Consider the following 14,681-nt stretch of genomic DNA (forward strand, 5'->3'; position numbering starts at 1 on the left):
AAATCTGGAACTGAAGCTACTATATTTCCTCACAAGTAGTGTGCCCATGCCAATACATTTGCATAATAAAGACATAAGCCATAGTCAAGAAGCTTGGATTGAATTTGACAGGACTGTGGTAATCAGAAAGGAAACAACTTACTCTGGGGCATTCTACTGGGGGCCTGAGAGCAGTAGAGCATCTTATATTTGACCTGCTCCCTGACACCTTATGAGAAGGCCTGTGGAGGACTAGGCAGGGCTGCATGCCAGGCTGGAGCTCTGGTGGCCTAGTGGTAAGGAGTTGCACTAGCAACCCAAAGGGATGTGGTTCAAATCCACCAGCTGCTCTGTGGGAGAAAGATGGGCAATCTCCGTGAGTTTTACTGCCTCTGAAAACCCACTGGAAAGTCAGTTCTGACTCAAGGGTATACAACACCACACCAGGTTGCTACTGCCTGAGCACAGGCTGACCTGTAGCATGTGAGGCCCACCCAGCACGCTCCTGGGTGCCACAGTGTCAGCCCCACCTGGAGCCTAGTAGACAGTGAGGTGTGGGTCCTGCTTTGCTTTCTACCACAGGTCCCAGGGTTGACAGAGAGACAAGAGACCCCTACACTCATGGCTCTCACACTACTCGACAGCATCCACAGGGTCAAGAGATTGAAGCACAAGGTCTGCTGGTCAAAAATGCTTGACTGCAGCCTCAGTGGTTATTTCTGAGTATATGACACATTGTTAGCTGACACTGCTTTAGCATCTGCTGTGACACACATGGTGACTAAATGTGAAAATCCAATACTGATGGCTCGAGAATGCTCATGGGGAAAGCAGGAGTATGTTTTACCTGCCTTTTCAACTTCTCCTCTGTAAATGTTTGGTTGAGTATCTTTGGGGTGCGTTACCTGATTCACATGGTAGTGTAGGGCCAACACACAAGCTACCACCAGTTCAATGTGTATAGTAGACTTTGGGGAAATAAAAAATTTTCTTCATGTATTCATTCTGAATAGCTGAAATGCATATTTGTACAGTTTTTTTAATTCTATTCAAGTGATGCTTATGATACTGTTATTGTGTACTCATCATAGATCTGTTTCTTTTTCTTTAGTGTTGCCCTTGCTGTATAATAAATGCTCTATCTAGTTTACCTAGCAGAAGCTTGAAACTCTGCTAGTATGGATCTTTGGACAGACTTAGTTTTTGCACTTAACTTGTACAATCTTGCAACAGAGGCCAGCCACATAAAGTATATATCTGAACTCTCTTGTATTATAATTTTTTTCTTGTTCTGAATATCCCTGACATAGCTGACAAACAAAACCTGGTATTTCAGATCTGTTTTCTGAAATCTTTTAAGATAAAATCATCTGCAAGAATTGACTTTGCAGCTACTAACTTTGACACCTTTTCAATCTGTATAAAAGTGTGTTGTGTTAAAGAAGTCGACCAATGAGTGCTGCCTTTTGGATATTTAGTTTTATCTTTAGTTAAATACCACCTTGGTGCATTCATTTGTCCATCTAATACATGACACATTGTTGTAGTACGTATAATTTTGTGATTTTTATTTCCCTTTGTATTCATTTTAAACATCTGTATTGTGGAAAAAAAAATGCATGACTGCAGTATGTTGGCCTCTCCTGCCTGGATAGCCTCTATAGATGGGGTTCAGACCTGTGCATTTCCAGGGCATAGCCAGCTGCCCTGGCAAAGGTTGTATTTAGGGTAGAAAAAGTGAGTTCTTCCTGACGTGGAAAGTAGTTTATAGAACAAGGAGGGAAAGAGTCTAGTCAGGAGATGGATTTACTTTAGGAAATTGAGGGTCTGCTGCTGGAACTAAGCTCCTACATCAACAGGCACCAAGAGGAAGGGTTAGTATGAAACACATTAGTTAGAGAAAAGTAAAAAGAAATGGAAATCATCAACATGTAAAAAGCATGGGTAGTCTACTTAAGGAAATAACACGCACAAAGGGACCTCATGGTTTGCAAAACTGTGTATCACACATGCTAGCTGCAAAAATGTGCATCGCTCAGTTTAGCCCACAGGTAAAGATTATCACTCTTGAATACTGAACTAAAAACCAAACAAACAAAAACCATCAGCTTAGTAGTAAGAGAGCTCTGGTGGCCTCGTGGCAAGAAGCTGGGCTGTAACCCAGAAGGCACGTGGTTCAAGGCCACCAGCTGCTCCATGGGAGAAGGATGGACAAGCTCCTCCCATGCAATTAACTGTTTCTGAAAACCTGCTGGAAGGTCAGCTATCAATCAGTTCCGACTCTATGGTACACAACAACAGCAGCAGCCATACAGCAGTTGCACTGCCAACCCAAAGGCATTTGCTTAGAATCCACAGGCTGTTGTGTGGGACAGAGATGGGCAATTTCCTCTCGTCTGAGATTTACTGCCTCTAAAAAGCCAATAAAGGGTCAGCTATGACGTATACCATCACCAACACAACAAGGTAAGAGGAAAGTGCGAGGAGCTATCTTAGATATGAGAAGTTTGGAGGGAAGGGAATTTAAGTAAATAGGAGGGAAAGAACTAGAACAGACGTAACGAGAATGTTTACACAATGTGAAGATTAATGTCACAGATCATTATGTCTAGTAACGTGGAAATGGGGGGCTTTGTTCTGTTTATTTTTGTAAAAAAAATTTTTTTTTTAAAAAAAGATGGGACATCCAAGAGACTAGATATAGGCTTTTGTAATTTTCTGGTGGCTTGATTATATAAAATATACTTACCCATTTCTAGGGGGAGGGGGTGGGCAGGGAGAAAAATGCAACAATGAGTGACTGGAAACCTTAAGTTTCTGTAAACTTTCATTAAAATTAATTAAAAAAAATATAATTACCCATTCTGAAGAGCTGTGGTAGGGTCATAGGTCAAGGCCATGCCACCCTACAAAGAAAGACACAGTGTTCATTTTCTAAGTCTTTGGGTTAAAATAGGAGCAGCCTAGAATGTCAAGGCTGGGTCAAGACCCACTGCAGCTGTTCCAGAGTTTTCTTTACAGTTCAGGCTGCAAAATCCAATTAAAGACACACAATGAAGAATATAGCACTATACCCTGCAGTCAAACTGTAGCTCTCTAACTTGCTACTTAAAGCTTATGAAAAGTCAGGCCATGAATACTTCTGGTCCCCTTAAAGTCCTTTTCGTTCCCGTCTTCTCAGATATCTTCTTACCATATCTCCATTCCTTGGCCAGGCCCGTCCATTTTGCACAAATTTTCCTTGGTTCTGTCGTTTCTTTGGCCCACCATCAGCAAATTTACAAAGCAAGGGATCAGATGGGGCTGTCGAAAGAAAGAAGAGAGGCAACCGAGTTCCACCTCATTCAGCCTTCTCACTCTCATGCAAGATTCCTCCAGCATCTTCACTGGAAGGAAGAACCTGCGGCCCTCTCAGCCTGATGCCCAGATGCCTCACCTGGTACTCCAGGGGGTGTCTTAATATATTTTCCATTAAAGTGGGTGATGATGGCTTCACACTTCTCTGTGGACTCCATCCTAAGGAGCACAAGAGGGGTTAGGCTCTAGCTTCTCCAGGATCTGTGCTCTCCCTACATTCAAAGAGAAAGCTCTAAGTCCCAACCCCATAAAAGCTCCAAAGTTATGACTACAGAAATACAGAGTTCCTTTTCATAAACTTAAGGTATCTGGAAGATGCAACCCAAATCTCTAATGTAGGCTCTCAAGGGGCTTCTGTAAGGGGTCCTCAAAGGAACAGTGGAGGTATTCAAGCTATGATTATTCCAAAGAAGATTCCAATGGATGGACCTAATGTTATGACTGGTACAGAAATGATAATTTGCCAGTACTTATTTTTCTCTTCTGCTTTTAATTTTTATAAAAGGAGTGAGAGCAGCATGACCTCTCTCTTTTTACAATTATTAATGTCTGATTAGCAACTGACATTATCACTGATATTTCATGAGTCTGTAGGAGGAAGAAGTAAGAACAAGCCCCTGTTTCATGGTTATGGAAAAAAAATTGAGAAGTACTGAGTTAAGGAATGTTGACGAGAGAGCACTGACAGAGAACCATCAGAAGATGGAGATTCTAATGCCAGTTCACCCCAGAGCTTCAGGAGCTGACTTGGGAAAACTCTTTAGGTCAATTGCTCAGTAATAGTAACTCTAAAACTCTGGGTTATACAGATAAAATGAGATCATGTACATAAACACATGCTGAAAATCATAAAATCCTAGATATTGTAATAGGGAGCTCTGGTGGCCTAATCATAAGAAGCTGTATTGCAATCCCAAAGGAACATGGTTCAAATCCACCATCTGCTCCAAAGAAGAAGGATGGGCAATCTCCTCCTTTGTGATTATTGCCTCTGAAAACACAACAACAATAAAATGCAAAGTACAGTATTATCCCTTCCTTCCTGATTAGCAGTATGTTGTCTCAGTAGACTACTTTTTATACCAAGGTTGTTGTTATTGTGTATCATAGAGTCGAAACCGACCCATAGCGGACTCTATAGAGGGTTTTCAGAGGTGAAACCAACCTATAGCTGACCTGCCAGCAGGTTTTCAGAGGCAGCGAATTGCATGAGAGATTTCCCATTCTTCTCTCATGGAGTAGCTGGTGGCCTCGAACCACATGCCTTTGGGATTGCAGTGCAGCTTCTTGCCACTAAGCTACCAGAGCTCCCTAAAATCATGAGCTATATAAAGAAGGCAATTGAAAAAAGGCCTCAATTTGAACCTTTTAAGAAAAACTATATATCAGATCTAGAAGAACAGCAGCCTTCCACTGGGTTACATTCAACTCTTAATGATCTTTCCAAATGTGGAAAGATCTGGAGTATTTTAAGAGATTCTCTTCAGAACTTCAACTTCTTGAAATCTTCCTAAAATTCATCTGCCTGAGGAAGAGCTTATAATGGCTAGTAGTGAACAAATAATTGAACAAATAATTTGTAGTGAACAAATAATTTTTGTTTTTAATTATTTTGTGTGCATGTACCGTCAAATCAGATCTGACTGGTACAGGAGGATATTGCGCCTCCTTCTCCGGCAGAGCGTCTGGTGGATTCGAACCGTGTTTCTTTGGGATTGCAGTGCAGCTTCTTGCCACTAGGCCACCAGAGCTCCCCAAGTGAACAAATAATTTGTAGTGAACAAATAATTGAAGTTCCCTTTCAATTAGTTGTCATCCACCCCAAATCTCAACATGAGGTATTGATGATGAAGTTAACAAATACTTTCAATTCTTTGCTTCCAACAGAGTTGGAAGTCTCAGCAGGTTGCCAACTGATAGATTAAAAATAAATTCTGATGATTTGTCACTTTGGTTTTGATATGTAATTCAGAAGGAATGAAAAGGATTTTTGCCTTAACAAAACTTCTTCCATTCCCATGTACTTATGTAATAAGTAATAATATGTAATCTAGTAATAAGCAATATTCATTGAGGGTTATATGACCTAATTACAAAACTCTAAACAAAATAAAACTTATCTATGTCACAGGAAAAGCATTTCCAAGACTATGTACCTTATGTAAAATAATTTTGTATCAACATTTTAATATATTTATGTTGTTTTGTGCAACTGTGAATTAATAATTATAAAGATAAGTTTGTATTAATTAAGTCAATATTTAGAACTTTATGGTCACAGGGGGAAAATTTAAATTATGTATATATTTCTGTTGCAGAGAAATATGGCAGATGATCCATAAAAGGTTTTCAGCTATAAAAATATGTTACACTAAAATATAACTCTGTAAGAAAAAAGAATGACAAATATGATCAGGGTGGAAGGGGACAGACCACTACAATAACAACAATGCATGAGATTACTATTAAAATGGCCCAAGTATTTTAAAAACGGGATCATTTTATGTCCTAAACTGTAATGATATTTAGATCTTACTTGGATAAATTTTTAAATGATTTAATAATTTTCATTTTAAATGCCAATATTTATAATTCACTGGAAAAAAACCTTTTGCATCAATATAAAGATAATTTTTAGATACCAGTATAGGTACGGCTGACAGACTTTGGTCATGCTGTAAGGAGAGACCAGTCCTTGGAGGACATCATGCTTGGGAGGGTGGAGGGAAGGCGCAGGAGAGGAAGGCCCTCTATGAGGTGGATTGATTCAGTGACTGGGGTAATCGGGATGGGGGTGTCGGAGACAGTGCGATTGGCACAGGACAGAGCGGAGTTTAGGGCTGTTGTACATAGGGTCACTATGAGTCGCAGGCGACTCGACAGCACATAACAACAACAACAACTAGTATAGGAACATAGGGTTGCTATAAGTTGTGCTCCACTTGAGGACGATCAACAACAACAATAGGAACATGCAAAAGGTTTCATAGTTTTTCACAAGTCTTTTTTTTTAATTTTTTTTTTTATTTTTTATTTTTGTGTGAGTGTACCGTCAAATCAGATCTGACTGGTACAGGAGGAGATTGTCCCTCCTTCCCCGGCAGAGCATCTGGTGGATTCCAACCGTGCGCCTCTGGGATTGTAGTTGCAGCTCCTTGCAACTAGGCCACCAGAGCTCCCCTTTTTCACAAGTCTTAAGAGCTAGGTCTTCTAAAATGCTCTAAAGCACCCTAAGTCTCTGATGGACTCACAGAGCCACTTAACAAGAAAAAAACACATTCAAATTCACTTCCATCACTTTAAGCAACAAGCATGCAATCACATGGCCCTTGAAGCAGTAGTCAGACCCAGACAGGCTGCAATCCTGAGGGAGGGGTGATTGGGCAGGTGGGACAATAGTTGGTTGGTCGGACTTTGGCCTACCTGCCCTGCATGCATTGTTATTGTGTACTGAAGAGTTGAACTGACCCTCTGGCAGATTTTCAGAGGCGGAGGAGACTGTCAATCCTGATAGGGGAGCAGCTGGCAGCCTCAAACCACATATTTTAGGGGTTGCAGCACAGCTTCTTGCCACGGGCCAGCATATATTTATTGCTAAATTACTGTCCAGGTGGGGCAGTGCTGGGCCAGGCTCCCCTGCATATTTTTGCTGTACAGGGTGTGTGTTTGTGATATATAAGGCTTTCTTTATTTTGTATATGATCAATAAACACTTTTCAAAGAGAAAGGAAAGTTTTCACTGACGAGCCCATTCAGACTCACAGCAAGCCTCCATCAGATTCCAAGGCTGTAAATCTTAAGGGAAGGGATACCTCTCTAGGTGAGCACCTCTCTGGGTTCAAATTGCTAGACACACCAGACTTTGGTTAGCAGCATAGCATATTAGAACTGTGCCATCAAAGCACAGGCAAAGAGGCACAGTAAGGGATGATTTAACTTTTGGAATACAATACAACAAAAATCTGTTGGACACTGAAGAAACTATTAACTCAGATTAGTTTACCACTTCAACATTAGATCACCCTATATTCTTTTTTTATTAATTTTAATGAAAGTTTACAGAGACTTAGGGTTTCCGGTCATTCATTGTTGCACTTTTCTCCCTGCCCACCCCCTCTCCCCGCAATTCACTCTTCTCCTTAAAAAGAAAAACTCTTTCATTGTTATGCAATTCCCCCCCAAAAAGTCTACTCCACTAGGCAGCCTTCACTGTGGACTTCTGTAATGAAAAGAATACCCATTCATATATCCCTTTTAAACAGTTCTCTCCCTCATCTGTTTAAATGCAATATACATCACTCCTCCTCTCCTTCTCTGTCTTCCCTCAACCCCAATGTCAGTCCCATTTTACAACAGTGGCCCTATGCAATATTTGTCCTTTTGTTACAGAGATATTTCACTCAGCATAATGTCCTCCAGGGTCATCCATTTTGCATATTATTTCCTGAGTTCCTTGTTTTTCAAAGATGTGTAGTATTCCATTGTGTGAATATATTAGAGCTTCTCTATCCATTGTTTGTTGATGGGCACTTGGGTTGTTTCCAGATCTTTGCTATTGCAAACAAAGCCGTAATAAACATGGGTGTGCATCCTACATTTTTTTTGATAACCTATCTTTGCAAAGTCAATGTGTTCAAAGAAATGAAAAGTATCCATTTGTATAACATTTCCAATGTTACTCCATGATTGAGGCACTGGGGAACAGCACACACATTCATTGTGCATTAGTAAAATTTAAGATTGAAATGAAAAATATTTTCTTTTTTAACATATTCAATTTAACTCACTGCCACTGAGTCAGAACCAACTCATAGCTGACCATCTGGCAGGTTTTCAGAGATAGCCCATCTTTCTCTCAGGGAGCGGCTGATAGACCTGAATCACCAGAGAGGCCCCACCTTTGGATTAGCAGCTCAATTCCCTGATATGTCACTCTTCTAACTTTTGTTGTTGGTGAGTTGAATCAACCCATAGCTGACAGCTCCAGCAGGTTTTCAGAGGCAGCAAACTGCATGGGAGGAAATTTCTCATCCTTCTCCCAGGAGCTGCTGGTAGATTCAAACCATGGGCCTTTGGAATTGCAGTGCAATTTACCATTTCTTTTAATGTATATGCACTATTTTTTCAAATGAATGCAAATTTAAGACACAGATACTTGAGTGTAATTGAGATCATTTATTTAATTGCTTAATAAATTGATGTATTACATGTTTCTTTAGATGTAGGATGCTCTGTGTGTGTGTGGGGGGAATTACTGCTATGCTGTAGACTGAGAAAATCTGGGAATTTCTCTCACGAGATGGTTTGGAAGCAACGAAGTCTGAAGACCACAAGCCTGGAACACCCCTTTAGTTATAGTTCAAATTGCCAGCAGGTGGTGCTACAAAGATCGAGTTGGCTTGGGAAAGAATCTACTCATTCCAGAGATGGAAACACTCCAGAATAAAGGAGTGTGTGTAGAACAATTAAGATAATATAAAATAGAAAAGACCCTTTAGTAGTTTCCAAACTGTTTTAAAAAAGCAATGTAATTCCTTAAAAACAAAAATCTGAACTAAGTATATGTAGAACCACTTCTAGAGTGAGTTTTACAATTTGGCACTTCCTTAGAAAGTTGAATAGAAATATTATTTGATCCAGCAATCCTACTATGACGTATGTGTATCCTAAAGGAATAAAAGCTGTAAAACAAGCTGATATACACACCCATGCTATTTACAATAGCAAAGAGTTGGAAACAAGCCAAATACCCAACAAGCGATGAATGGCTAACGAAAAACAATGGCATAGTCACACAGTAGAGTTATGCATAATTTAAAAACAATCAAGAATTTGTGAAATACTTCGTAACATGTATGAATTTAGAACAAATCATGCTGAAAGACTGAAGTCAGTCCCAATGGGACAATTATGGTATAAGACCACTAATATAAAAATCTAAGGAAAAGCTTACATATGGAATAAATCTTGAAGGGTTAAAATGAGATGGGAGAGAGAGAAGTAAAAATTAATATATAGATAGTCTGGATGAAGGATAAAACAATAATTCAATAAGCATTTGATTAGATATTATAATCAATTAATGATAACTAATGTTACAAAACAAACTATGAATGACTGAAGGAAAAATCCAACATGATTTGTAAACCTACACTCTAATAAAAAAGAAAACAAATTTTGTGGGGAAAAAAGTGAGCTCTGTCAAGAAAAGTGAAGATGAAATAAAAAAACAAAAAAAGTGAACCTTGTCAATGGCAATCCTACAAGCATCATGCCCGAGGCTGTCAGAGGGCACCTTGGAGAATTCAAGTCCTAGGGAACATCTTACAGAAATCTCTCATCTATATCTCATTTCACTCTAAACCAAGGCTCAAAAAGGTAAGAGAGAACACAGCCAGTTAGTGGCAGAGTTGGTTCCAGCATCTAGGTCTCCTAACAGAACTGAAAAGATCTTCCTTTTAGGGAGCTTTAGCAGCCTTGTCTGCAGGGAGCTGTGCTGTTAACCCAAGGCTGACCCTCTCTGGTGACTCAAATCCATCAGCTCCTTCAGGAGGAAGTTGGGCAACCTCCTCCCAGGCCTTTTACAGCCTCAGAAACCCAATGGAGGGTCAGTTCTGGGTCAGTTCTGACTCCGCAGCAGTCAGATAGTGAAAGAAAAAGAGCTTGAACTCGGAAGGACTGGGGTTTGGCTCTACCACCTACTTGTGTGAGACCTTGGGAAATAATTTCACATTGGGGATTATCAGTTTCTTCATCTGGAAAATGAGAAATTAATATTCTGTTTGCCTCACAAGGTTGCTATAAAGATTAGGTGAGATAAGAGCATGAGAAAGTATTCAGTGAACTTCAGAAATATATACAAAATTATATTGGTTGAGGAACAGAAAGTGCTGAGGAGAAATTAAAGATAGGACTCCTATTTTTTTTTTTTTAGTATTTAGACTAAAATAGACTTTTAAATAAAATGGGCTTTTAATTTTTTCTCCACTGTGTAACCCGCTTCAGTGTCTGCAGCCTATGAGCAAGGAGGCCAGGCAATGGTTTGGGGCTACAGTTTGCTCTGACATGGAATACTACGACAGACCCACAGGAATAGGCCTGCCATATAAAATGGACTTTTATATATATATATATATAAAATGGACTTTTGATTTACTCACAAGACCTTCTGGTCAATAGTTTGGTCCTAGATATTTTGGTGACCTTCCAGGTGACATTTTTTACTAACCTCATCATTTCCCATTCTTGGCACCTCCTCACCTTGCGAAGCCAACCCCTCTGCTGGTCCCACTGGTGTCTCGAAGGATTCGGGTGGAGATAACCTGGCCAAAGGGCTTCAGCATCCCCTCCAATTCTTGCTCATCCATTGACAGTGGGAGGTTTGAGATGTATAAATTTGTGGGGTCCTGCTCCTGTTGCTATGGGAGTAAAAGATAATAAAATTAAACACCTCTTTCTTACCCCTTCTCTATGCTCAGTCTTCATCTATGAAAAGAAATATCAAGGACAGGATCTCACACAAAGAAAATTTTAACTAATGTATTAACATCCAATCTCACTACCCTGGGTTGTATATTGAGTCCAGGGGCAAAAAGCAGATTCAACAATCCCAGAACTGTACAAGTTCATGATACAGTCAAACCTATCTTGACTGTCTCTTTAAAAACCAGGCAGAGCAACACCCCTTCCTCCTCCAACAGCCTGTCCCAGAGGCCAGATTCTCTTGGACTGTTTTGCTCCTTGGCTGGATTGTTTTTGCGTGGCTCCCCCTCCCCCTCTTCCGGCCACAGCAGAATCCTCCAAAGTAGGAATGTGTGTTCACTCCCTAAAGGAGGGAAAGCAGGAAGGGAGAGGAGGAATGAACGGGAAGGACAATGTGCTCAGGCTGCATAAGGGCCAGATGTACAGCTCACTGGGTCACCAGGAGGCCCTGAAGGCTCTAGTCTTCCAGGAACCCAGAAGGCTCCTAAACACTGGAATCTCTCTCCAGAAAGAAAACTGTTTTCAGAGGGCAGTGTCAGCAGTGATAACATCTTCTCATAGCTCATAACATTCTGAAGAATTTACGCAGTCACATTGGATCACCAGCTCCTTTAATTCACTCCTCTCTGGCCTTTTTCTTCGGGGCTTCCTTTTTAACCATGACAGTAAAGGGTTGCTGACAGGCCTATCTCCCCAGCTTCATGTGTAGGATATACAATGGCTTAGAAAGGCAGAGGGGTAATTCTCACTTCATGGAGAGGGGGAATAAAAATCCTTTTCTGTAGACTAAACGGGAAGAGTAACTCCAAGCAGATCTGAGATGGAGTCAGCTTCCTTCCTGCTGTGGCTCCCATCTAGCACCCCAATACAACACCCCTGCAGAGAACAGAGTTGCAAAAATGATTTCTGAGAACATAGCAAAACCACCACAAACTGACTGGTAGGGAAGTGAGGGCAGGGTGGAGAAGCAGCAGCTGCAGAAGGAAGAGAAGAAACCTCTTGATCTTCTTAACTGCTAACAATGTGGTGAGAGAAATAGAGTTAGCAGAGTTAGGTGGACAAACTCAGAACATTACTTTCTTCAAACAGCCAAGGGATGTTCAATGGGTCAGACCCTTGTCCAGCCTCCTCTTGGCCAAATGTGGTAAAAAAGCACCAAGGATACCTCTTGCCCTGAATTCTGAATGGTCCTAGGCTCTCTGAAAGCCTTGGAATTGGAACTTTGGGACAAATCACGACCCTCAGAGGAACAGGTATGGGCAGCACCCTTACCTTCGCCATCTGCGCCTGCACACCACTGGCTTTCAGTGCTGTTACAGCTTTCTGTGCTGCAGAAGGACTGTCAAAGTCCACAAAACCATAGCCTAGAACAAGGAAAGAGCATCAGTGGGAGGTGGAGAGTGTAAGGAAGGTAGGAGGCCAGGGCTTTCAGGAGCCAGAGGAAGACTTAAAGTCTATATGATAGAAGTAGGAAGGAGAAACAGCAATCAAGAGGTTTCAGGTAGTCAGACTACCCCTGCGCTCCTCAAACTCTGAACTGACACAGCGACTGACTGGGCTAATGGGGGCAAGTGTGTCGGGCACAGTGAGACTGGCTTAGGACAGGACAGGGTTTAGAGCTATTGTGCATAAGGTCACTAGGAGTTGCAGGTGACTGGATGGTATATTAACAACAACAACATACCTAATAATGCCAAGGGCAATAAAGTCCTTGTGTTGACTCTACTTTTCTCCCTCCCACCTCAACTTCTTTTTCAAACCTCTAAAACTTGTGGAACTAATCGTTGTCATTGGCTGCTGTGAGCTGCACACAACACACAGCAACCCTGTGAATACTACATCTGAACCCTGCCCTATCCTGTGCCATCCTCGCCATCTCTGATATACCTGGGCCCACTATTACAGTCATTACATCAGTCAGTCCATTTCACTGAGGGTCTTCCTCTTCTTTGCTGACCCTCCACCTTTCCAAGCATGCTGGCCTCCAAGGACTGACCTCTCCTAACAACTAAGTATGTTACCAGCCTTGCCTCCAAGGAGCACTCTGGTTTCTAGTTTTTCCAATAACCCTCCCTCCACATTTCTAAAAGTACTACCTCCTCTTTTCCAGTCATACCTCAGAAATGCTAACTATGTAGGGAATGTAATCTCTCCAGAGCAGATAACTGGCCACCTGCGGGGAAAGAGCCCCTCCTTACCCCAACCTGCAGATCTCTCCCATCCTTCCAGCTCCCTCTAGAATTGCTCAAAACCCCAGTAAAATAATTCATCCTCAGAAAAGAACATCTAATAAGTCACTGACCTCCCACAGAAAGCATTTTCACTGCTTTGCTAAATAGAAACAATATTGCCACCTAATCTGTGAGGTCTAGCTCAAAAGACTCAAATATGTTCTGTGTAATCTTTTAGCTTCTGGATTCCAAAACACCATCTTCAGCTCAAACAATCTGGTCATTGAAGAACTGAAATATCTACTCAGCAGGCAGCTGGAATCCACCAGCTGCTCCAGGAGATAGGTGGGCAATCTACTGCCGTAAGATTTACAGCTGAAACCACTGAGCGTTCAGCTGTGTGTCAGTTCCAACTTGATGGCACGTAACTGCAACCCTCGTCTTTAAGCCTGAAAACTTCTCCCCGGCACTAGATCCTCAGGACTCAGCTTCAGTAACGGGCAGAGGTGAGGACAGCCTCACTCACTGCTACTTCCCATGCCAAGGGTGGCTGTTCACTCACCTTTGCATTTGTTTGTGGTCTTGTCTAGGATGGCCTTCGTAGAGACAATCTTTCCATATCTAACGGAGAAAACAAAGTAAAGTGGTAGAAACTAAGAACAGGACAACAACTAAGCCATCTAGATAAATCTATTTCCTCTCTCCTTCTCCACTAGGACAACTATTCCTATGTAAGTTTTTATAATAACAAAGAAGAAATTATTTAAAACTGCTGCATTTTTATCCTATAAGCCTACACTCCACAAGTGCTTTTAATAAGTAAATCCAGAAACAATAGTAAATTTCAACAGGGCAGCAAACAACAAATGCCAATGAGACTGTAGAGAGATTGGAACTCTTATTCACTGCCAGTGGGGGTGTAAAATGATACAACCACTACAGAAGGCAGTCTGGCACTTTCTCGTAAAGTTGGAAATAGAAATAACATTTGACCCAGCAATTCCACTACTGAGAATATATCCTAAAGAAACCAGAGCCATGACTCAAACAGATGTATGCACACACATGACTATTGATCCGTTATTCACAACAGTAAAGAGGTGGAAGCAACCCAAGTGCCCATAACAAATGAATGGATAGAAAAACTACGGAATGTTCACACAATGGACTATTACACAACATCGAAAAACAATGAACTTGTAAAACATTACACAATGGGGGGAGCCTGGAGGACATTATGCTGAGTGAAATATCTCAGTCACAAAAGGTCAAATAGGGCATAATACTGCTGTTATAAAATAGGAAGGCTAATGGGGGAGCTCTGGGGGAGAATAGGGAAAGAGTGGATAGATAATGAACATTATAACAGATGAGGGAAGGAACTGTCTGAAAGGAATAGATGATTATGCATTGTATGTATGAGAACAATCTGGAACAAGGAGTGCATTGTGAGGTGGGCTGGGGGAGGGCAAGAGGAGAAGGGGGAAAGAAAATGTGCAACAGTGAATAAAAAACAAAATTTAAAAAAAGAAATAAGATAACCTTTACCTCTTTCTTCTTTTTCACATAAAATCTTTTGCATGGCCTACCTTTCACTACACTAGCTAAGCAAATAATAAGTTTTATTACCTTAATAAACTTTTTAAATTGTTTTGCTAAAAAAAAAAAAAAAAAGGAAGACAACTGTAGTCC

At 41.0% G+C, this 14,681-nt stretch overlaps 1 protein-coding gene across 3 annotated transcripts in view; it reads right to left on the reverse strand.

Annotated features, from left to right (window-relative positions):
• Positions 1–14,681, reverse strand: part of RBMS2 (RNA binding motif, single stranded interacting protein 2) — a 96,295-nt gene that overhangs the window by 9,277 nt on the left and 72,337 nt on the right. For all 3 annotated transcript variants that reach the window (XM_006897614.1, XM_006897615.1, XM_006897616.1), the window contains 5 exons: positions 12,091–12,182; positions 10,597–10,754; positions 3,416–3,495; positions 3,173–3,282; positions 2,839–2,885 (listed from right to left, as the gene is read on the reverse strand). In XM_006897614.1, the coding sequence (XP_006897676.1) occupies positions 2,839–2,885; positions 3,173–3,282; positions 3,416–3,495; positions 10,597–10,754; positions 12,091–12,182 (487 nt within the window). The remainder of the gene's footprint in view (positions 1–2,838; positions 2,886–3,172; positions 3,283–3,415; positions 3,496–10,596; positions 10,755–12,090; positions 12,183–14,681) is intronic.

This window comes from Elephantulus edwardii, unplaced genomic scaffold, assembly GCF_000299155.1.
Source record: "Elephantulus edwardii isolate Elephantulus edwardi_28Jun2011 unplaced genomic scaffold, EleEdw1.0 scaffold00212, whole genome shotgun sequence".
Taxonomy (NCBI): Eukaryota; Metazoa; Chordata; class Mammalia; order Macroscelidea; family Macroscelididae; genus Elephantulus; species Elephantulus edwardii.